This window comes from Hemicordylus capensis, chromosome 2 (genome assembly GCF_027244095.1).
Source record: "Hemicordylus capensis ecotype Gifberg chromosome 2, rHemCap1.1.pri, whole genome shotgun sequence".
In the NCBI taxonomy this organism is placed as follows: Eukaryota; Metazoa; Chordata; class Lepidosauria; order Squamata; family Cordylidae; genus Hemicordylus; species Hemicordylus capensis.
In genome coordinates, this window is record NC_069658.1 from 63,635,465 (window position 1) to 63,659,110 (window position 23,646).

The window sequence follows — 23,646 nt, forward strand, 5'->3', positions numbered from 1 at the left end:
TCTCTAACAGGTTAAGTGCTTTGACAATCTGAAGGCTCTCTGTGATGGAGAACTATTATTCCTACTCTGCAGATAGTCCTATCTCTGGCAGGCTGCTGCTACTATCCCTTTCACAAGCAAATGGGCAGGAACCAGAGTGTGGGTTGAGTGCTGAGCTTTATGTTGTATGCAGAGGTCAAATATAGGCAAATATAGAGCAAATCTGATCTCTGGAAATTAAACCACAGTTAATGACTAACCCACTATTCAAGAGAAAGGCATGAGTATCAATCAGAGTTTATTGTTGTAAGACTATCAGTGAGTTGGACATTTCCCCTGGGAAGATTAGTTATTTTTTAAAAAAACTTGGCATATAAATAAAACACTGATCATAACCTTGGCTGAAGGAGTGGTAGCTACAACATGTTTGCAATAGACCCCTGTATAAAGGAATAACTGATAAATAACAATGGCATACAATAGTTCAGAAGGTTTACCTGGTTTGAACTCGTCAGTCTCAATATGTTTGGAAATTCATCTCTAATCTCATCTATAATTTCCAAGAAGGCTCTCTGTATTATCTCGGCTAAATTGAAAAAGAGTAGTTAAAAGAATAAAGACCCTATCCTCAACATCTCTCTATATCAAAGCCTAAGGACGTACGTGGCACATCTCGGGAGGTACGTGGCACATCTTGCGAGAGTTCTGACTACAACGGTGAGAGAGAGAAGGCATGGCAGAGGGTTCAGTGGCAGAAAGAGGGGCAGCTGCTGCCGAGGAGGAGCTGAGGGAGGGACGAAGAAAGAGCAGTGGCATTGCGGCAGTGGCCCAGATTGGCTCCAACCGCCAGCCTCTGTCACCCTGCTGAGTCTTCTTGTGAGGAGGATGTCCAGGGCGGGACGGAGCGCTCTAAATTGCACAAGCGTGCCTCAAACTTTGTTAAAGACACTGGCCTGATGCAGCCAGTGTCCCTCCAGTCTCTCCACTGCCGGGGGAGAAGGGAGAAGGACTGCTCCACTACCCCCCACAGGCACCTCTTGGCCGCGGTAAAGGGGGGGGAGTAAAAAACAAACAAACACTGGAGGTTTGGTGGAGTGGACCCCCCCCCAGGAGTTCTCAGAGGCCTTCATGCGTTGGGGAGGGGGACTCATGGCTGGGGGATCCGGGTGGTCTGGGCGCCCAAATCTCTGCTTGCAGGGAGTTTTTCTCAAAGGAGAATGTTAAAAAATGAGGTTCTGTGTGAAGTCTGAAGGCTTATTAGGTTTGTTTTGATAGGTTTGAGATGGCTCTTAGCAATTTGTATGCACTTGTGCAAATGGTCCTGTAAAAGTCTCAAAGTTGTTTACATAGCAAAAGATATAATAAAACAATTCTCTATTTGAAGAGATCTTACAATCTTAATCTTAATTAATTACAATCTTAATCTCAAATTTTAAAATAAATTCACTCACTTACTCACGCACACTATTTACATAGTATGTCATCAGTCAGTATGATTCTGTAATCATATGAGATGTTAAGGAGGCCCTGCACATGCTGATTAACCCTCAGCCCCGCACCCCACTGCATGAGGAGATTTTATTACTGTACCCAGGTGCTTGCATATATAGTTTTCTCCGTCCCTCCGTCCCTCCCTCCCTCTCTCATATCAGTGTATATGCATTTGGTGCAAGTTTATTATTTATTGATTGATCTTTAAATCAAAAGGTATAGATAAAGCAATGTTATTTATATACAGGGCTTGCTAATGACTTCTGGTCTGAGAGTTCACGAGCCAGACACAAAGAGACACATACCTTGTCCAGCAAATTTCCTGACCATCTCCCCACATATCCAGCCAATGGGCCTGAGAGCCATTTCGTATGCTCTGGTGATGGCTGACCACTCCTTAAATTAGTTTCTGATGCCTCCTTACCAAGCTGATCTTTCAGGCCACAAATGACAGTGTGCCATACAGATGCATGGATGTCTCCCACCTGCAAAGTAAGAAACCTTTATGAGAGCATAATGTGCCTCTTAGGCACAGTACCTGCATGTCTCCTGACACATCTCATGTCATGTGCACACAAGAAAACTACCTCCCCCTAAGTCACTGTAGTCTCAACAGACAAGATGTCCAAACAGTTCATACCAGAACGATGGAATGTGTTAATTTACGAGTCTCTTCCTACACAAAGAAAAAACCAAGAATATTATTGTTGCTGCTTTAGACATTATAGACTATCCCAAGAGCTTAAGATGAAAAAGTAAAAAGCCTTGATTTCTGGGTTACACAGAGTCTCATATTCTCTGTGTTCTGTTTCAAAGTTTTAAAAAGTTCATAATCCCCTTTCTTTAACTTGTAAAATACAAGTGTGTGGTGTGTGTGTCTGTGTGTGCATGTGCACGTGAAACTAGATTCATTTTAAGAAAGGCTGCAGTTAAACCTACCAGTCCACTTTGTCCTTTGTACACTATCACCTATCTTTTATGTGTGATTTATGCCTTCAGTTATTAAATGTATTTTATATGCTTTGCACGTTTGTATGATTCCATTTGAGTTTCCTTTGAGAAATAATGAGATGTCAGTTTGGTAATGAGATGTCAGTTTGGTGAGAGCCAGCGTGGTGTAGTGGTTAGAGTGCTGGACTAGGACTGGGGAGACCCGAGTTCAAATCCCCATTCAGCCATGAAACTAGCTGGGTGACTCTGGGCCAGTCACTCCTCTCTCAGCCTAACCTACTTAACCGCTCTGGGCTCCTTGGAGGAAGAGCGGGATATAAATGTAAAAATAATAATAATAATAATAATACTTAAAATAACTACTGGTTGCATCCTAAAGAAAATAAGTCCTAAGAAAAAGGCCCTCCCTAATTATATCTTGTGGTCCATTAACGAGGAATGGTTGTGCCCACTCTACAGTTGGTGAAAGGAACTTTTATCACATTTCCTATCTTTCTTTCTGAAATCCATTTGCTGAAGACACAGTGGACAGAATCCAACCGTTATATGTACTTAAGCCTAACTTAAAGCAAGGATGCCTAACTTAATGTTCTATAGTGGCTAATGGCTGAGAATTTCACACCGTATTTCAAATATTACTGTGCATACAGGTGAAACTCGGAAAATTAGAATATCGTGCAAAAGTCCATTAATTTCAGTAATGCAAATTAAAAGGTGAAACTGATATATGAGACAGACGCATTAAATGCAAAGCGAGATAAGTCAAGCCTTAATTTGTTATAATTGTGATGATCATGGCGTACAGCTCATGAAAACCCCAAATCCACAATCTCAGAAAATTAGAATATTACATGGAACCAAGAAGACAAGGATTGAAGAATAGGACAATATCGGACCTCTGAAAAGTATAAGCATGCATATGTATTCAGTACTTGGTTTGGGCCCCTTTTGCAGCAATTACTGCCTCAATGCGGCGTGGCATGGATGCTATCAGCCTGTGGCACTGATGAGGTGTTATGGAAGACCAGGATGCTTCATTAGCGGCCTTCAGCAATTCTGCATTGTTTGGTCTCATGTCTCTCATCCTTCTCTTGGCAATGCCCCATAGATTCTCTATGGGGTCAGGTCAGGCGGGTTTGCTGGCCAATCAAACACAGTACACTGTATACTTTTCAGAGGTCCGATATTGTTCTTTTCTTCAATCCTTGTCTTCTTGGTTCCATGTAATATTCTAATTTTCTGAGATTGTGGATTTGGGGGTTTTCATGAGCTGTACGCCATGATCATCACAATTATAACAAATTAAGGCTTGACTTATCTCGCTTTGCATTTAATGCGTCTGTCTCATATATCAGTTTCACCTTTTAATTTGCATTACTGAAATTAATGGACTTTTGCACGATATTCTAATTTTCCGAGTTTCACCTGTATAACTATATTTATGCATTGCTTTGGGCTCTCTTGAGACTTCTAAAATTGTAGCTGATAAAATCCGTTGCTTAATTTCTAGGCTATAATACCTTGCCAGCAACATAAACAGAAAAAGAATGTATAAATGCTACCATTCACATATTTCACAAAAGCTATTTCCCTCTAAGGACCAGCAACAAAAGAAGTTTTAATGACTGTTTAACAATGGAAAGATGTTTCAAGTGAGAAGAACAAGCTCCACCAATGGTATTTCTCAAACCAGTATTACCTACTACATATTCAGATCTCTAGCTCAGAAGCTGAAAACAAACTTGAGCACCAGTTCAGAAGACACGCTGACAAGTCTGGTCTAACAACCTCTGGTTCCTGAATACTCTCTCCCAAAAAGAGCTGATAGTTTCCTGCCTTCTGTGTTGTCTGAACCCACCAATGTCAAGTTGCTGAATAGCACTTCCCTCCACCACCCAACATCTGTAACCAAGATTTTAAGTTGGGTGGTGGAAGGAAGTACTGCTCAGCAACCCAACATTGTTGGGATCAGATAACATGAAAGGCAGGGGACTAGTGGCTCATGCCATGAGTGCTTGCTCACCAAGGAGCAGTGATTGGTGGAACCTGACTTGTCTCCATGTCATCTAAACCCGCTCTATCAATCATTACATCTCAATACAATTAGATAAAATATTAACTAGGATTAATACCAGTTTTGTCATTTTGAAGACAACTGAATGAATTTGACTTAAACCAAGTATTTTTGACTTCCGGACCAGATGGTGATGTGACCAGTCACACTTCAGCATGCTCCAGAGCCTCCTGTCTGATTTTCTTATCCTGAATTGCTTAATCTCTTCATAACAGCAGAGACTTGCTCATTAAACTGGTGGTTATTTTTTCTTTTCTATTGGGGGAGTCTCTCTAGTGAATTTCATAAGGGCTTCTAAGGGAGGAAGAAAGGAAGTTTAGCCTCCTTCTACACCCTGCCCTGCCCCCCAGCCAGTCTTTAAGTTTTCAGAGGAAGAAGGAGATATCATGATGTTTCTTAAAATTATGTCTGCTGACTTTAAATTTGAATTTAAAAGCATCACAGCTTTGGTTGCTTCACTTCAAGTCTCTGTTGATACTATTACTTGTAGACTGAGATGGTTGGAAGGCAGAATCTCTCAATTAGAAGATAAAAGTTCCTCTGTTGATTCCACCTTGGGCACATTACAGATTGTCAATAAGATCCTGCAAGCCAGGGTGTGTACCCTGGAATTCGAATCTCTCCATTTGAATTTGTGTATTTTGTGGATCCCAGAACATCTGGGAAAGCCTGACTCTATTAACTTCATTAAAGCAGGGGTGTATGCTTTTTGTTACCACTATTCAGCCTCATTTAAGATTTCTTTACTTCATGAGCTGAACTTCAGGGAGCGGGGGCATTTTAAAATCTTGTCTCTGGGCCCACTCCAACCCTGCTACGCCCCTGCATTAAAGAGTTCCTTCGCAAAAATATTTCTCTGCTGGAGGAGTATGAGTTAGAAATGGAAAGAGCTTATTGTATATCTGCTCCTCCTTCACAGGCCACCAACAAACCTTGTCCACTTATTAACAAGTTTCTTAAATCTACAGTTTAAAAAGGTCTTTTGAGGCGTGCTCAAGAAGAAAAGGATAATGTGGGATAACTCGAATCATTTATGTGGGATAACTCGAATCATGTTCTTCCCAGATTTTCTTAAAGAGGTGTCTGATAAGCATCATTCTTTTCAAAAGGCACACTAGATGGCTAGAGAGAAAACTCTGCAATATCTTGTTCGCTCTCCAGCAGTGTTTTGCGGACAATAAATCGAGATCCTTCCATGATTCTCTAACTGATGAAAAGTTTCTTTCTACATTGAATCATATTGGAGCAGAATAATTGTTTTGACTATCTCCTATTCATATTTGGACATCTGCCAGTGTACTCTTATCTTTACTTCAAGGTCACTGCATTAAATCCTGTTCTGTAGTCCTTATCCTGACTTGAATTGCTTTCCATGGCGTGGGTGCACTGGGGTGCACTGTGAGGCATGATTACCATGCTAGACTTGGGAGTGCAAATGGATTTTGTTGTTGTTATTTTCCATCTTCTGGTTTGTTGTTATATTTTTCTTTTTCACTTATTGGGTTAATCAGTGCTGATATTATGTTAAGCTTTGCCTATTAATAATTATGTACTGGAACATTAACACCCTATTAAGATAATTAATCTCTCTACCCTTACACATATTTATCTTTTCCTATGAGACAGTTCAGCTTGTTTGCTTCTGCTGTTTTGGCTCCTTGCTCTGATTTTTTTAGTAATTGAGTATGATGGTTTCTATGGTTACTTAGAATGTCCATGTGTAGAATTATGCTAGCTTTGTAATAGTAGTGATATATAAAGTACTTGGCTAACTTGCAAGTTATAAAATGTAGAAACAAGAAACAATATATTAATGTTCAATATTGTAATAACAGGCTGAACCACAAGCTCTTAATAATCTAGAGATAAGAAACAATGTATCAATTTGTATTAGCTCACTTCTGTAACCCAATGAGCCATGTGATCTTGACAAATGGGAATGCTTAGGTAGTACTTACGAACAGTATGTATGGAGGAACGCATGAGTGAGCAACATGAAGAGTGCCCCTAGCCCCCACTCCTTCTCTAACACAGACAATGTTTGGAAAGACGCCAAGGCCCGAAGAATCGGTGAGAACCAGGGAAGACTGCCAGTGACGTTGCAAGGGGAGAAAGAGCTGAAGGAGACAGGATGGGTACGTCTTGTAATCACAGAGATGAAAGTGGACTGCAAATGTACCAACCGGAACTGGACTGGAAACTTCCCTTTATAAGTCAGGCAGGAAACCAGAAGACCCCTGAGAAGCACTAACATCCCAAGTGAGGCCTCCACGCTTCTTCCAACACCCCTTTCAAAGACTGATCACCTTTGGAGTGGGGCTAGGTGAGTATGTGTGTGTGTATGAGTTAGAAGCTAGCTTGCTGTTTAATTGGCTATAATAAACATGGATCCTTGATTAAGTAAAACCAGCTGGTGTCTGCGTCCATTTCCTGGGGCTACCTTGTTGTTGGTGGTGCAGTGCTAAAAGGAGTAAATAAAGGTCCCACACATGGATTGCATCAGCCTTCGAAGGTCCACCAGATGTTGGCCAAGCTAGGGAAAATGGCTATTAAGGTTGCTTTCCTAAAAGAAACCCATATTTTGCCAGTTGATAAATTGCTTTTGCAATGGGCATGGGTGGGGAATGTCAATGCAAGTGGTAATTCTACAAGGGCTAGGGGTGTTACTATTTTAATTCACAAATCTTCTAAGCTAATTGTTGAACGGAAAATAATAGATGATGAAGGTTGCTTCCTTATACTTATTGCTAGCATGGGTGGTCGACACTTGGCATTAATGTATTTGTATGGTCCAGTCACAGATTCCCCAGAATTAATACATAGCTGTTTTGCACATTTAAATACTTTGACATATGATCACTTGATTATTGGTGGGGATTTGAATCAAATTCTAGATCCCCTTCTTGACTGTAGCCCCCCCCCCCCCGCTTAAGCTACACTTTCGAACTTGTACCACATTTAAGGTCTATATGTCAGATTTAAATCTAGTAGACATATGGTGTTTTCTTAATCAGTTGCAGGAGAGAACAGCAGGAGAGAGGGCATGTCCTCAACTCCTGCCTGTGGCTTCCAGTGGCATCCGGTGGGCCACTGTGTGAAACAGGATGCTGGACTAGATGGGCCTTGGGCCTGATCCAGCAGGGCTGTTCTTATGTTCTAATCCCTCTCAGGGAGAATATACCTTTCTTTCTCCTGTTTATAAAAACTGTTTTAGGCTGGATTATTTTCTGACATATCATTCTGGCAGTTTTCTATGTTCCTATGTTCTTAAATTAAGGACCTATTGACCTTATATGCATTACACCCTTCTCCTGAGTCATATAGAACTTTACTTATGGCTAAATGTGAACTTAATAAATTATACTCCTTAGAAACTGGATTTCTGTTGAATTGCACTTGGCAAAGATATTGGGAACGGGTGGGGGGATCAGGTAAACTTCTGGATTCTAGACTGAAGCAGATAAAACAGTGTAACATTATAACTTCTATCTGTGATACTCAAAGCAATGTCTACACAGATCGTGAATTTATAAATCTGCAGTTTTTAAAGTTTTATTCCAGGCTATACAATAGTAGTATATCTAATACTGATGCAGACATAGATAGCTTCATAAGAACCTTCCTACTGTTGGAATATTATTTGCAACTTGCTCTCAAACAGCCAGAAAGCACGGTTTGTGTTCACAGATGCCTTATCAGTTGCGCTTGTGGTGGCTAGTAAGATTCCTCCCCACCTCGCCTTGAGGAATGTGTCTCTAAGGGGAGGGAGAAACCAAGGCCACAAGCCAGATGTAAATGGAAAAATACAAAGCTTGGAAGCAAATTGGAACCTTTAGGGTTAAGGTAACACGTTGACTTGTATACAATGCGCAGGTGTGAAAGCTATTTACCACTGACTATATAAAGATGGATGGGCTGCCAGAGCAGGCAGGCGGCCGCACCGAGAGCTTTGCTAGCAATAAATAAAGCATTGTTTAAAACTCTGATACTGGTGCCTGGTGAAAATTACCTAACCAAGAAAACGAGCGACAGGGAGAATCTCTCCATTCTAACACTACAAAAGGTGCATCTTCCACATCTAACACAAGATCAGATCAATTATTTAGCTGCACCTCTTTCTCTACAGGAAATAATTACAATTTAATCTATGAAATCTGGTAGGGCCCTGGAGTCAAATGGATTTTCAGTGGCGTTTTACAAGAAATAAATTAGTTTCCTGGCTCCAGTTTTATTGGAGGTCTATAATGACACTTTTAAAAAATAAATGCTTTGTTTCTTCTTTTAATGAAGCTTAGCTTATATAACTGTTCTTCTTAAGCCTGATAAAGATTCCGGATTACGCACTAGCTATAAACCTATCTCCTTGTTAAATGTTGATGCTAAGATATTGACACCTATGCTGGCATGCAGGGTGCAGACTGTGCTTCTTACCATTATTCATCCAATTCAGACTGGGTTTATATCTGGCTGCCAAGGATCAGATAAAATTAGATAGTTGACTGCTGTATTAGCTCTATCCTCAGAGAAGCAAGATCTGGCCACTCTTTCTGTAGATGTGGAGAAGGCATTTGACATAGTCTATCTGGGGTTCTTGAAACATGTTTTGATTAAATTTGGATTTCCCCCACATTTTATTTTACTTGGGTTAGTATGCTGTACAGGGCTCCTTATTCACAAGTCATCACCAATGGGCTATTGCCCCCTTCAATTAGGCTAGAATGGGGCACATATCAGGGTTGTCCTCTATCTCCTCTTTTTAAAAAATGGTGGTAGAACTCCTGGCTTGTGCTATTAGAGACTTGGATAACATGAAGGGTATTACACTAGGAGGGATTGAGCACAAGTTGATTTTATATGCAAAAGATGTTTTATGTTTTATTGAGAAACCAGATGTCTCAATTCCTAATCTTATTTCTTTGGTTTAAAAGTTTGGTAATTTATCCAGTTACTCCATAAATTGGGGTAAATCAGATTTGATGCCTTTAGGCTACAGGTTTTCCTGAGGGTTTGGAAATTTAGGTGGTGTCCAGAGTCTTTTGTCTAATTAGGTATAGTAATCTCTAGGAAGTTTTCTCAATTAGTAAATTTAAATTTTTTTCAAATGTCTGATTCAAATGATAAGTGACTTAGATCGGTGGGCTACAATTCTATTGAGTATCTGGGGCAAAATAAATGTGGTTAAGGTGAATCTAACGCCAAGATTTGCATATATTTTAAGAGGTCTTCCAATTCTTATACCTTCATCATATTTTAACCAAGTGTATCAATTAGTTAATGACTGCTTATGGCAAGGACACCCATCCAGATTTTCACTTCATAAACTTCAACTACCTATTGAAGAAGGAGGATTTAATTTTCTGCATTTTTAGGGGTATCATAGGGCATTTATTTTATCTTGAGTCTTAAGGTGTAATTATGATTCCCAAGTCTCAGTCACACCTTGGCCATGCCTTGAGAGTTATTATTTGACCCCCTTGACATTTTGGCAGGTGCTTGGTTCATCATTTGTTCAGGGATCTGGGTCATAAAAACAGGTTGCTCACCTGTAACAGATGATCTGGAGGTGATCCGTTGTATTCATAAAGAATGGGTTCTGCGCCTGCGCAGGGACCTTGCGGACCGATTGACTAGCTCCTCGTGCCGCCCTCAACTGCCCTGCACGTGATCATGCTTTCGTTAAATAAGGCAGTTGGGGCGTGTCTTCTTCAGTTTCTGCAGACCGCCAGTTATAGCGGTTTGTACTGATGATTTCTTCTGCTACTTTGATCCCATTGCCTTGATTCTGTGGGGAGGCTGGGCAGGTATTATGAATACAACGGATCACCTCCAGATCATCTGTTACAGGTGAGCAACCTGTTTATCTGGATAGTGATCCGTTGCATTAATAAAGAATGGGTGATTAGCCAGCTCCCAGCTCCGGCGGCGGGTCATCAAGGCAGGACTCTTTTAAGAACACTTTGGCCAAACTCTGCATCTTTTGACTGCCGAATGTCCAGAGCATAATGCTTCACAAATGGATGACATGTTGTCCACATAGCCACCTTACAGATATCTGGCATTGGCACTCCTGCCAAATTCACGGCCGATGCAGCATAAGCCCATGTCGAATGTGCTCTTATAGAACCTGGTGGCGTTTTGCCTTGAGAGCTGTATGCTAGCTTTATAGCTTGTACGATCCACTGAGAAAGTTGCTGCCGCATAATCGATGAGCCCTTAGCTTTCCCCCGATAAAGCACAAACAACGTGTTCGTTTTCCTTATCAATCTAGTAGCTTGTATATAGTGCAACAATGCTCTCCTCACATCCAATGAATGCATCTTTACTTCCAACTGTGAGTGTGGGCCCTGGAAGAACGCCGGTAACACAATATCCTCATTTCAGGGGCATAATGATAGGGGGGCGGGGGGGCACGTGCCCTGGGCGCCACCCCGGCGGGCCATGTGGAGGGCACCAAAAAGTGTCTTCCCCCTGCCCCCCTGGATCGCCCACCGAGTGGTGGCGTGCGTGCGGCGATGTGGCGGTGGTGAGCGGCGGCGGCGGGTCGCCCGCCAAGTGCTGGGGTGGCTGGCGGTGATGGGCTGCCTGGAGCGCGGCCCGAGTGGCGGCGGATCGCCCGCTGAGGAGTTCAGGCAGAGCGACGCCGAGCCTGCCTTCTGGCCCAGCATCGCTCTGCTTGAACTCCTCGGCGGGCGATCCACCGCCGCTCGGGCCGCGCTACAGCCCATCGCCATCAGCCAGCCACTGCCGCACTCGGCGGGTGAACCGCCGCCGCCGCCCACACCACCGCCACATCGCCGCTGCCGCGCCACATGCCCGTTGCACTCGGCAGGCGACTCAGCAGGCGACCCGCCGCCGCTGCATCGCTGCCACAGCGATCTGCCACCTGGGGGGCGCCGCCGCGCCCTCACAGGTATGTGGGCCCGCCGGGGGGGGGCGGGAGGGCACCATTTCAGGGCCAGCCAGAGCTTGCCCTGGGCACCGTTTCCCCCCGATACGCCACTGCCTCATTTATATGAAAATCTGTGACCACTTTAGGCCTTAACTTAGGATCCAAGTGCATTACGACCTTCTGTGGGTAAATTTGAGTAAAAGGGCGGTCAGCACGCATCACTGCCAACTCGCTCACTCTACGAGCCGACGTCACTGCAAGAACGCTGTCTTTAACGTCAGTATCCTCAATGCAGCAGTCCCCAGAGGTTCAAATAGTTCCTCTGTCATTGCATTCAAAACTAACGTCAGGTCCCATTGTTGTACAGGCCACCTAACCAGCGGGTATAAATTATTCACTCCTTTCAGGAATTTCTTACTTTCAGGATGCAAAAACACTGTTGTACCATCCCAACCTCTATGCTCTGCCGATATTGCTGCTAGATGTACACGGAGAGATGCATTTGCCAAACTAGACATTTTTAAGGTTGTCATATACAGTAGAACCTGCTTGACCGTCGCTTTCCTTGGGAAGAACCCTTTCCGCCTTGCATAGATCCTGTATCTCAGCCATTTACTTGTGTAATTGCGCCTGGTCGAAAGCTTTCTACTATTAAGTAATATTTTACTCATTAACCTATTTGCCAAGCCGTCAACCTCAGCGTGTGCAGTTGTGGGTGTAATATCAACCCCCGGTCTTGGCTTAACAAGTCTGGGTAATCTGGAAACTGGTGATACCGGCCGTGGGACAGCTTTAGCAGAAGTGCAAACCACGGTTGCCTGGGCCACCACAGAGTCACTAGTATCCCCTTCGTCCCATCTCAGAGTATCTGTGACAACACCCTGGAGATCAGTGGTCGAGGAGGAAAGATATAGAAAGGGCCCCTTGTCCAGAGATGCTGGAACGCATCGCCCAGCGAGTTCTCGCCATGTCCTGCACGCGAACAAAACCTCTGACATTTTCTGTTCACAGCAGTAGCAAACAAATCTATCTTTGGCCAGCCCCATTTCTTGAACAGTGGCCGTAGGTAAATTTCGTTTATCTCCCACTTGTGATGCTGGTTCAACTGTAAGCTGCGGCTCAGCTCGTCCGCCTGGACATTGTCTTCTCCCCTGATATGCAACGCCATGGGGAGTATGCAGTGCGCAATACACCACATCCAAAGACGCTTGCTCAGTCGACACAGGGACTCTGACACCGTCCCTCCTTGTTTGTTCAAGTATGCAATGGCGGTTGTATTGTCAAGATTTATCTGTACCATTTCTCCCTGCAGCTGCGGTCTGAAAGCCTTCAACACTAAGAACACAGCCAGGAGTTCCAGGTAATTTATATGCTTTCGCCTCTGCTCCGGAGTCCACTGTCCCTGGACCTGATGATGGCCACAATTAGCCCCCAAACCCCAAAGGGAGGCATCCGTCATCACCCAACGTGACGGTGTTCTGGGTTGGAACATCACCCCTGTTAGAAGATTGTCGCGCTGGATCCACCATTGAAGTGATTCCAACACATAATCTGGGATGAGCAACAGTTTCTTCTGGTTGTCTAAGTCTGGACGAAAACTGCGCAGGAACCATAACTGAAGGTTGCGCAGGCGTAGAAGGGTATAGGCTACAGTGGAGTTGCAGGAAGCGATTAACCCCAGAAGCCTCTGAATGGACTCTGCCGGCTGTCATGGGATCCTCTTGAACAAGAGTACAAGGTCTCTGATCTGCTGGAATCTTGATTCTGGCAAATACGCTCTCTTTCCTTCGAAATTCAGCACCGCACCTATAAAGTCCACCTGTCTTTGCGGGCTCAATTTCGATTTCTTCCAATTCACATTGATTCCCAACGTGTCCAGGAGTTGCAGGACCAGCTGAATCTGAGAAAGTAACTTTTCTCTGTCTCTGTTCACCAGAAGCCAGTCATCCAAATAAGGATATAACATTACACCCCTTGTTCTTAAGAATGCCACGACGACTGCCATCACCTTTGTAAACACGTGTGGGGCCGTCGAAAGACCGAATGGCAAAACCCTGTACTGGTATGCTATATCGCCCACCGTGAAGCGAAGGTACTTCTGGTGCCTCTTGCGGATCCCCATGTGAAAATAAGCATCCTTCAGATCCAGGGTGATCGCCCACTCCTCGTTCGCCAGGAGCTGCAGAATCCCCTGCAAAGTGATCATTCTGAATTTTCTCGTATCCACATAACAGTTCAGATCTCTCAAGTCCATTATCGCCCTTATCCCACCATCCTTTTTGGGGATTTGAAAATACCTGGAGTAAAACCCCTTCAGCCTGTCCATCCACGGCACTCGCACTATTGACTGTTTCTCTAGTAACACCTCTACTTCCTCTCATAGCACCTGAGTTGACCTGGTGTACTTCACACCCTGAAAAGCTGGCAAAGCTTTGAACTCTATTGCGTAACCAAAGTTTATGATCTTCAGCACCCACTGATCCGATGTTATGTTGTGCCACGCTTTGGCATGGCGTGCCAATTTGATGGAAACATTGGCTAACACGAGGCTGGTGTCGGGAGCCTCGGGTACTGAACTTGGTGTTACTAAGTGCTTCTGCTCTGGATGGACCTGCACTTCAAAGAGACTGCTTGGACTGCTCCTTGGTTGTCCTCTGTCCCTTTGACTTCTGGTAATAGGGCTTATTCTTTTGATAAGGTCTGTTCTGTCTCCGGTACTCTTTTCTATCCTGTTTATAAGAATAACGGTTTTGTTGCCTTCCATAGGAACGACTACGGGATTGCTGTCCAGAAGATGTAGATGCCATGAAGGACTTAGCTGTGAACTTCATCTTCTTCCACGATTCCATCGTCCCATCCGTCGACTCTGCAAACAGCCCCTTCCCATCAAAGGGCAAATGCTCTATCTTATCTTTGGTTAAGTTGGGTCCCCGGATGTTATTGGACTTCAACTCCCATAATCCCCAGCCTCAGTGGCCTTTGGTTGGGGATTATGGGAGTTGAAGTCCAATAACATCTGAGGACCCAACATTGAGAATCCCTGACCTAAGCCAAGCATGGCGTCGCAAGATAATGGCTGTGGCCATGGCCCGCGACTCAGTCTCAGCCAGATGTTTAAAAGTACTAAGCAACTGCCCAGTAACTACAGTCGTTTTCTCATAGGTCTGTGCCAGCGCTTTCTGCAAGTCATCAGAGGACATTGAGGACGAGTCCTGAAAGAACATGTCCCAAAGATGGTGTGCGTAACGTGTCATACATGCCGAATAATTCGCTATTTTGACAGCGAGGCTAGACGTAGAATACACCCTCCGCCCCAACACATCGAGCTTTCTACCCTCTTTGTTGGCGGGGGTAGTGTGACGCTGACCACCCTTCGTTGACGCACACTCCAACACTATGGAGTTTGGATCTGGGTGCCTTACAAGATAAGTGTTCTCCTCCTCTTGTACCCGATATAAGCCTTCCAACTTTCTCGAGGTGGCCATGGAGGTCTGCAGAACCTCCCACACAGACTGCACCACCTTCGATATAGCTGGAATCATTGGAAGGGATACAGGGTGAGTTAGCTTCGCTTTAGCCATCATATTGTACACAGGATCCTTCAGATCCAATTCTGGTAACTTAATCTCTAGGCTCAAGGCCTCTGCCATCTCCCATATTTGTGCGTGGTACGCTTTTAACTCCTCTGTGGGAGAAATGGAAGTCTTCGGTGCCACCTCCTCAGGCGGATCCGGCTCACTTGGCTCGGGCAAATTACTGCCGTCAGTGTCAGATATATATGAGGTGTCCGTGTCACTGCCTCTACTGCTCATAGTATCATGCGCAGAAGTAACACCACCCTTAGGGGCAAGGCCGGTAGGGCCCTTTGGCGAAGCCCTCTGTTGATCTTTTATAACCATCTTTTGACGGCTTGTCATTCTAGGCACTTCCGATGGTGCATGCGACTCCAACGTACGCTGCTGCACCCGTGGAATAGCGCGATGACAGAGTACCTGTTGCGCCTTCCAAATCTTGTACTCAGCATAGTCTGGTGGGTAAATCACGTCCAGGCTGTGCCTGAAGCCACAAGAATGTGTGATGTGGCCAACATCCAACAACGTGGCTGTTGACGCATTAGCCAAACGCACCAGAACAGGCACCGGTCTAGGAAAACTGTGCCTCTCAACAGACGGGGTCACCAGATGCCTAATAGGGCTCGTAGCAGCAGAAACAAGTCGACTCAACTCCCGTGGCCGCAACGGTGCTCTCACTGGAGACAAGGATGGAGTCCTTGGAACTTCAGCGGAGGTCAACTGCTCCAATGCCTCAGTAGCAGCAAAACCTTGAAAGGTCGAGCCCGACGGCGTGCCTTCACTAGATTCCAACAGAGCCATCAGCGAAGTTCTAGCCCTTGGTAAAGTCGTTTCCTCTTCCAACACTGCTTCTCCAAAGTCCATAAAGTCTTCTGGCCGATAAGCCTCTCTAGGCGTCGCTTGCGGAAACTGAATCAGAGTTCGTGCAGGAGTCAAGTCTACTGCCGCTCGGTGTCGTACCGCAGATTGCACTCCCCTCGACATCGAGGCTGTCGATGTTGACACGCACAGAGCACTCGGTCCTGTTATGGCTGTTGATCCCAGAGCAAGCTGCGCTGTCGATGTCGATAACACAGGTTCCATCGACACCAAACCGAGCGCCATCGATGTCGATAATGCTGGTTCCATCGATACCGATCCCGGCATCGATGACGGCCTCGGCGGCCATGTCGATGCTGAAACATACGTCGATCTCGATGCCGAGGGCGAACCATCCGACGATGGCGAGCTCTGTAACACCCAAGGCAACTGAGTTATCTTTAGAGTAGTGTCCCAATCCTCCGCCTCAGCTTGCAAACCCGTAGGTGAAGGGGTTCTACTATGAATATGAGTCTTTTTGGACTTCTTCCTAGGTGGTGAGGAATTGCCCTCCTCATCCGTGGAGGAGTAACGTGCCTTCTTGTGTTTATGCCTTCTCCTCCCAACGGTTTCCAGTTGCTTAAACTCCTGCTCCGAAGTGGCTTTAGACTGCGAAGTTGCAGAGTCCACTACGGGAGGTACCGATACTGAAGACACCGTCTCGCTCGACACCGACTCTCTCGACACCGACCTCAACGTTGAGGGTCCCAACACCGAAGGTCTTGGCGTCGGGGGTCGAAGCGCGTCTTCGTAAAGCGCCGCTCTAAATCTCAAAGCCCGATTTTCCAGAGTTTGTTTCGAGAAAGAGCAGCAGATCTTGCAGTTGGTCGGGTTATGCTGTTCTCCCAGACATAGCAGGCAAGCATCATGGGTAACTGTAGTAGGTATTTTTGCTCGACAGTTAGTACATCTTTTAAACGTTGTTTTAACCGCCGATTTTGACGCCATAGCTCCAGTCGCCTCACGGCTATGCCAACCCGACAGCTTATCTTATCTTTTCTTTTTTCCTTAGGGTAAAACAATACACAGTCCTTTAAACAGTCCAATGTCTAGTACCAAAACGTTGTTCCAAATCAGTTCCAAGTCGTATGCCGTAAAAACAAGAAAAAAACTTTTGAGGAGCAATCAGATCCGAGGTTTAGACGCAATGGCGGTCTAAAAGAAACTGAGGAAGACATGCCCCAACTGTCTTATTTAATGAAAGCACGATCACGTGCAGGACAGTTGGAGATGGCACGAGGAGCTAGTCAATTGGTCCACAAGGTCCCTGCGCAGGCGCAGAACCCATTCTTTATGAATGCAATGGATCACTATCCAGATCTGATGGTTCAAGCTGCAAGGCATATATGGAGAACCTTGGGTTCTAGACATGGTTTTGATCCTTTTCCACATGAAAAGCTTACGTTGGTGAATTCCTCTTTGAAGATTGCTCGTAAATCTTTTTATTGGGCTAACTGGGCCTCCCACAACGTCATTACACTAGATCAGTTAATCTCTTCTGAAGCTGTTTTAAAATCTTTTGACACGTTGAGAGCTGAGTTTGATATACTCTCAAATGCTAGCTGGTAGTTTATTCAGCTAAAGCATTTACTATCACAGCTCTTTGGTCCTGATGTGATTGTAGCTTCTGAAACTCAATTTTTATTATTAGATCTGGAACATTTATTGGATGCACCTAAGCCTGTAACTTTGCCCTATCAGAAACTTAAAGATATTGATAAGATTGATATCACTTATATCCAAGATCTTTGGAACAATGACCTTGAATACCTATCTTATTAAATCAATGGTGTTACCAAGATAGCTTGTTTCAGGGGGCTTCCAGGAGCACCCCAGACATGGTTTGGAGCTACAGGATTGTAGTTTCCATTTTTGCCTTTCAGAACCCACGGGATTGTGGGATCACCATTTGGTTTGCATGAGCTAACTCATGGGGTATGTCACCTGGCACGTAGCTTGAGAAAAAGTGGCTCTAGGTCAAATTTAACTTGAGACTGCAGGAGGACTGTCCCTGTGCTCGCCTCCCTGATTGCCTTTTAGGTGGGAAAGCCAGAGTAGACATGAGTTAATTAAGCACTATTCTTCTCAAGAATGAGCCAAATTCTCTCCCCCTATGTTGGCACATTGGATCAGTTCAATCTGAACTAAACTGCCCTGAGTCTTTTTTAAACTGCCCTGAGCCTTTTTTTGGAAGGGTGGTATATAAATAAAATAAATAAAATAAAAAATAATAAATCTTATCACCTGCACAGGAAGGGACAGATAAGAGGTAACAAGCTCATCTCCTTCTCTAACAAAGTCTGAATAGCTGGCTCGGGACACGGGAAGCAAGCTTGTCAAAACATTCCTAGTTGCTCCCAAGATTTTCTAAAAACACGAGATAAGCCCAGATGCACCCATTTCATTTCACCCCACACAGGTTTCTCAAACCTATTCACCCATTGTGCTGAAAGAGCACACCAAGCAAAGTTAAACAGGACAAGGATGTGCTCCTTTGTCTATCCCTATTGTCTCCTTTGTCAACAGAAAGATGTGGTCAGCATTCCACCTCAGGGCAAGAGGCTGTCTATTTCTAGTCAAGACACAACCAATCAGTGTGTTTCTTCCTCAGATTCACCAATTGTGTGCTCATACGTTTGGGCATTGGCTACTCCATCTTGTCTTACCTGGACTCTTACTCGTGTTCCGCTTGTCACCTCCAGATTGATCCTTTTCCCAAGCCTGATCTGTGCAACATGCACAGATATACTAATGATGTACTGGTCTCCCGAGAACAGATACCCTTGGGATTTTGCCTGGCTCCTGGACCTTCGTTTGGTACTTCGACCCCTGCTCCTACCTTTTGCCTGTTTGCCTGTCTTGGAGGAGAGAGGTCCCTTGACATTGGTCAAGCTACAAGGGCCTACACACCACACCTGATGGACTTAGTATCACTAAACCCTGCTCCAAAACCTCTTGCTCCCTTCCTTATTGCTGTCTCCAAAATCCAAAGCTGTTCTCTAAGACCATTTCTCTGGTCAGCCTTGCATGGACTTAATTAGAATCTCAATCTAAAAAACCTCTTTGTTAACTTCAACTTAGTCCTATTGGTTTGTTTGTCTTGTTAGGTTTGCTAGTTAAATATTGTGTTGCCTCTTAATCACTTTTTCATTTCCTGTACCCTTAAAACCCAAAAATAAACCTGATTCTTTTTTCTTTTCTTTTTGGAACTTTCAACTCTCTGCTAGTCATTTCCAAGGTTTGAGCTTTGTGCAAATTAATCCTACAATGAACTGCTCACTTTAGTTTTGCTCATTCCCCACACAACCTCGATTTATTATGGAGTTGCCAATACCCTGGAGCAGTTTCATTAACAATGGTGGGTTGCTTTGAACGCAGTGAAACATGCCTCTTTAGATCTCAAAATGTGGCTAATGTAGCAGAAACTTTTATTCCACATATATTAGACACCTCAGCTAAAGTTTAATAGGAGGTGGCTGCAGACTTCTAGCTGTTGGAGGTGTAATCTATATGAAGGGTACACTTATGAATATGATTTGGTTTTGTCTGGTTATTGTACCATTTTGGCTTGAAATTCATAAGGTAGTTAATCTGACATTGCAGTTATCATTGCCTGTTAAGGATGTTCATATTTTGTTGGGGTACATCCCCAGCATATGGAATCTAGCATTATCTCAAAAATTGTGGCTTCTTCATGCTTGGGTTGCCTCTTGAAGTTAGATTATAGTGCAACACTGGAAGGACAAATTCATTCCTGAAGTGCAACTCTGGATCATATATGTGATCCCTGTCAGCATTTGAACTGGGTTTTTTTTTCATCACCAAGGTAAAGAAGATGAATTTTCAGCATTTGGTTGAATTTTAATGAATTGTGTATGCTTTGAAACATAAGACATACGTTCTTGAAGAATGTGCCCCCCGCCCTTCTTCTGCGTTGGCTGTATCTTATTATGTTATATTTAAGGGATTTTTATTTCCCTTTCTTTTCTTTCTTCAATTTTCAGTTATAGTCACATGTATTATTATTATCCTTGATCATGTTTGTGCACTATAATCTTATTGCAGTGGTGGGGTGGGCGAATCCAAGTATTTCTGCTTACCTGTCTTGTAGATTGGGCTGTTAGTATGCTAATCAGTTATTTAGCCAGACCCCCTGGAAACCATGCTTCAATTACAAACCAAAGGTTCTGCAGTAATCATAGAGAACTGGTACTTGGAGTTCCTTATGTTCAGGTGGCAAATGAGTTAAAATCTAATCTAGTTAACTTTGTTTATGTTGTTAACATAGACATTCTGTCCCCTCCACCACCACTTTAGAAGGGCTAGGATCTTGGGAGCTCGTTGTGACTGTTTTGTAAAGTTTTGGGAGATAAAAGAGCTCACATCTGCTCTGACCTTGAGATGACCATTGTTTCAGAGAAAACAGCAGAGGTATCTAGATTCTCAGCTAGTTAAATGCTGGGGCTATTCACATGACTGTGTGGGCAGCAGGTGGAGGGGGAGGAAGGCTGGGCCAACTCATCTTCCCCCCAGACAAGCAACCAAATGTTCCTGGGAGCATGGACTGTGCTCCCAGACAATCCACGATGGACCATGCAGCATGGAGCTCCAGAAGCTGGGACCATGTCTCCCGGCCTCTGGATATCCACAATGCACCACGTAACGTGCACTACGCATTGGGGGGGCTCCCCCAGGAGACGGGCGCCCTAGACGTCCATCTCTGTGTCTGCACAGGCGGAATGCAGCCTGAGTTAACACACGATTCCAGAGCTGGGGTTAAGGGAGTGCTCACATCTTTAAGGGAGTGCTCACACCTTTAACCCTGGCTACAAGCTGGGCTAAAAAGCTGGGCTAGGCAGTGCTGCTCCACTGGGACAAGGTCCGATTCTGGCCGTTCACACATGCAGCCTAACCCAGGCTGGGCTTCCCTAGCCTGGGTTTGGCTGCACGTGAGAACAGCCTCATTGTTTGGTTGTTTTCAGTAACAGTACTGAGACCTGTGGATGTGGACAGGATACTTTATTTTATTTGTTGTACAATATGTTTGCTGCTCAACCCCTATCTATCTACATCAGCATTGAAGAACTGAGAATAACTGCTGGCCTGTCTATTGTATATATTCCATTCTTCTTTGACCGGGGATGCTATTCCAGGAAATCTGAAAGAGGCAGAACTGAGATTACTTCTCAAAAGCAGTCCTGTGCAAATATTCAGCTCTGAATATTCAAAGCTGAATAATATGCACAGCCCTGCTGGTGCTGTTCAGAGACAACCATTTCTACAGCTTACCTCCATGCAGTGCTGTGTTACTCCTGCACCAGTAGAGCTGCAGCATCTGCCAGCCCCAATGCCAGGGAAGATACTTGGGGAGCACTGGAGCCATTTTCAGTGTTTTCCCTATAGAGCTCTATGGGGGGAGGTGCTGGAAAGGACTCCACTTCCAAATGCTCCCCACACACCTTCCCAGTTGTCGCTGAGGCTGACAGGGTGCTGTTTCTCTTTAAGAGGCTTTACTGGTGCTGGGAACAGCACAACAGTACACAGAAGTGAATGGTGGAGATGGTTGCCTCTGCAGGGTGCCCAAGGGTTGTGTTGATTATTTGGCTTTGGATATTCAGCTGGACTATATGCGCAGGCCTCTTAAAATGTCCTCACGTGAATTCCCATGAGCTGGCCATCAAGTGAGGTCCACAGACTGATTGTAATCTCCCACTTTTGGCCAAAGGGGTCAAGTGACAACTCCAGGTACTCATGAATGACAGCATCTCTATCCAGATAATTCTTGCAAAAAAGAGAGATTTTGCCACTGTTGTGCATGCCCTGGTAACCTTTTGGCTGGTCTACTGTAGCATATTGTATGTGCAGCTGCCCATGAAGCCAGTTTGGAAACTTCACTTAGTCTAGAACCAGGAACCAGACTGAGTGTTAGCTGCTAAGACAATACCAGAGGAGTTCTACTGGTTACCTATCTGATTCTGGGCTAATTTCAGGAATGCTGGTGCTTAATTTTCAAGCCTCATATGATTTGGATTCGTGATACCTGAGGGAGCACTTAGTCTCTTATGTACCTCCGCAATTGCTGAGGTCCAATAACAAAGTTTTAGTGCAAGTTCAGCCTCCTTCAGAGGTGAGACATTGCTCAACAATTAAGAAAGTGTTCTCTGTTAATGCCCCACATTTATAGATTTTGTGCTCTTGCCAGGTTTGAGTGCTCTGTCTGTTGAGATGGGTTTTTAAGACTTTTCTTTTAAAGCAGGAATTTAACCTCCAGGTGTGATGGAGTTTAGTCTGATTGTAATCATTCCCCTGCTGTTAAGATAATGCTACTGCTTGATCTGTAAGACAACTACAATGCATTATACTATTACTATTCTAATATTACATTTCAGTCTAAATCATAGTCCACTTGATGAACAATTGATACATAAATCTGCATTTAAAATATGATCTGAGGTCATTCTCACAGCCATTACCACTGGGGCTGGGGAGGGCTGAGGGGAAAGCAAGGCACTACCTACCTATCTACCTACCTACTCCCCACATAATTCTCACTGCTTCTGGGCTCCCACATGAATGGTGTGTGAGTGATCCCAGAGCAGCAAGGGGATGGCTGCATCCTCCCGTATCCCACAGTGCAACACATGATGAGTGTGGTGCATTGAGGGATTCCCCACTGCCAACCTTCTCCTTTCTTCTGGCTCTATGCCCGAAGGAGGAGCGCTGGTATTGGGGGATGACCCCGGTGGTTCTCACGACCAGCGCTACCTGGGCTCCCCTACCCAAGTAGGGCAGGTTGTCAAAATGACCTCTCTGTGACAAATGATATGACATGAAAAACCCATGGTATGACATCTAAGATTATCACCCTAAATGGGTGCTCTCTTTATAGGCAGGTATAAATGTTGATCATATTACTATAATTACTATATATCCCGCTCTTCTCCAAGGATAGTGCTCAGTATTTGTGTCCTTGAATCCTTGTTCAATATATTTCTGTGGCAAGAAAATCAGTTTATTGCTATTTCAGTGACAATATCTTGGGGGTGACAATATCTTTCAGTGACAATATCTTGACCCATTTCAAACTGGCTTTCGGGCTGGCTATGGGGTGGAGACTGCCTTGGTCGGCCTGATGGATGATCTCCAACTGAGAATGGACAGAGGAAATGTGACTTTGTTGGTCCTTTTGGACCTCTCGGCGGCTTTCGATACTATCGACCATAGTATCCTTCTGGAGCTTCTGAGGGAGTTGGGAGTTGGAGGCACTGCTTTGCGGTGATTCTGCTCCTACCTCTCGAGCAGGTTACAGATGGTGTCCTTTGGAGACTGCTGTTCTTCAAAATCTGAACTTTTGTATGTTGTCCCTCAGAGCTCCATATTGTCTCTGATGTTGTTTAACATTTACATGAAACCGCTGGGAGAGATCATCAGGAGATTTAGTGCAGGGTGCTATCAGTATGCTTATGACACCCAAATCAGGAGAGAGCATAACCTCCCTACATGCCTGCCTGGAGTCGGTGATGGGCTGGATGAGGGATAACAAACTGAGACTGAATCCAGATAAGTCGGAGGTACTCCTTGTGCGGGGTCGGAACTCAAGAAATGATTTTGATCTGCCTGTTCTGGATGGGGTCACACTTCCCAGAAGGAACAGGTATGCAGTCTAGGGGTGCTTCTGGATCCAAGCCTCTCCCTGGTCTCCCAGGTTGAGGCAGCAGCCAGAGTGCTTTCTATCAGCTTCGGTTTCTTGAGATGAATGACCTGAAAACAGTGGTACATTTGCTAGTAACCTCCAGACTGGATTACTGTAATGCACTCTATGTGGGGCTGCC

At 44.6% G+C, this 23,646-nt stretch overlaps 1 protein-coding gene across 1 annotated transcript in view; it reads right to left on the bottom strand.

Annotated features, from left to right (window-relative positions):
* The window catches only part of SPATA9 (spermatogenesis associated 9), a 70,960-nt gene that overhangs the window by 9,740 nt on the left and 37,574 nt on the right, over nt 1–23,646 (bottom strand). Inside the window, exons 2-3 of the mRNA XM_053292680.1 lie at nt 1,776–1,955; nt 477–565 (exon numbers count right to left, since the gene is read on the bottom strand). Coding sequence (XP_053148655.1) covers nt 477–565; nt 1,776–1,836 — 150 coding nt within the window. The 5' untranslated portion in view covers nt 1,837–1,955. The remainder of the gene's footprint in view (nt 1–476; nt 566–1,775; nt 1,956–23,646) is intronic.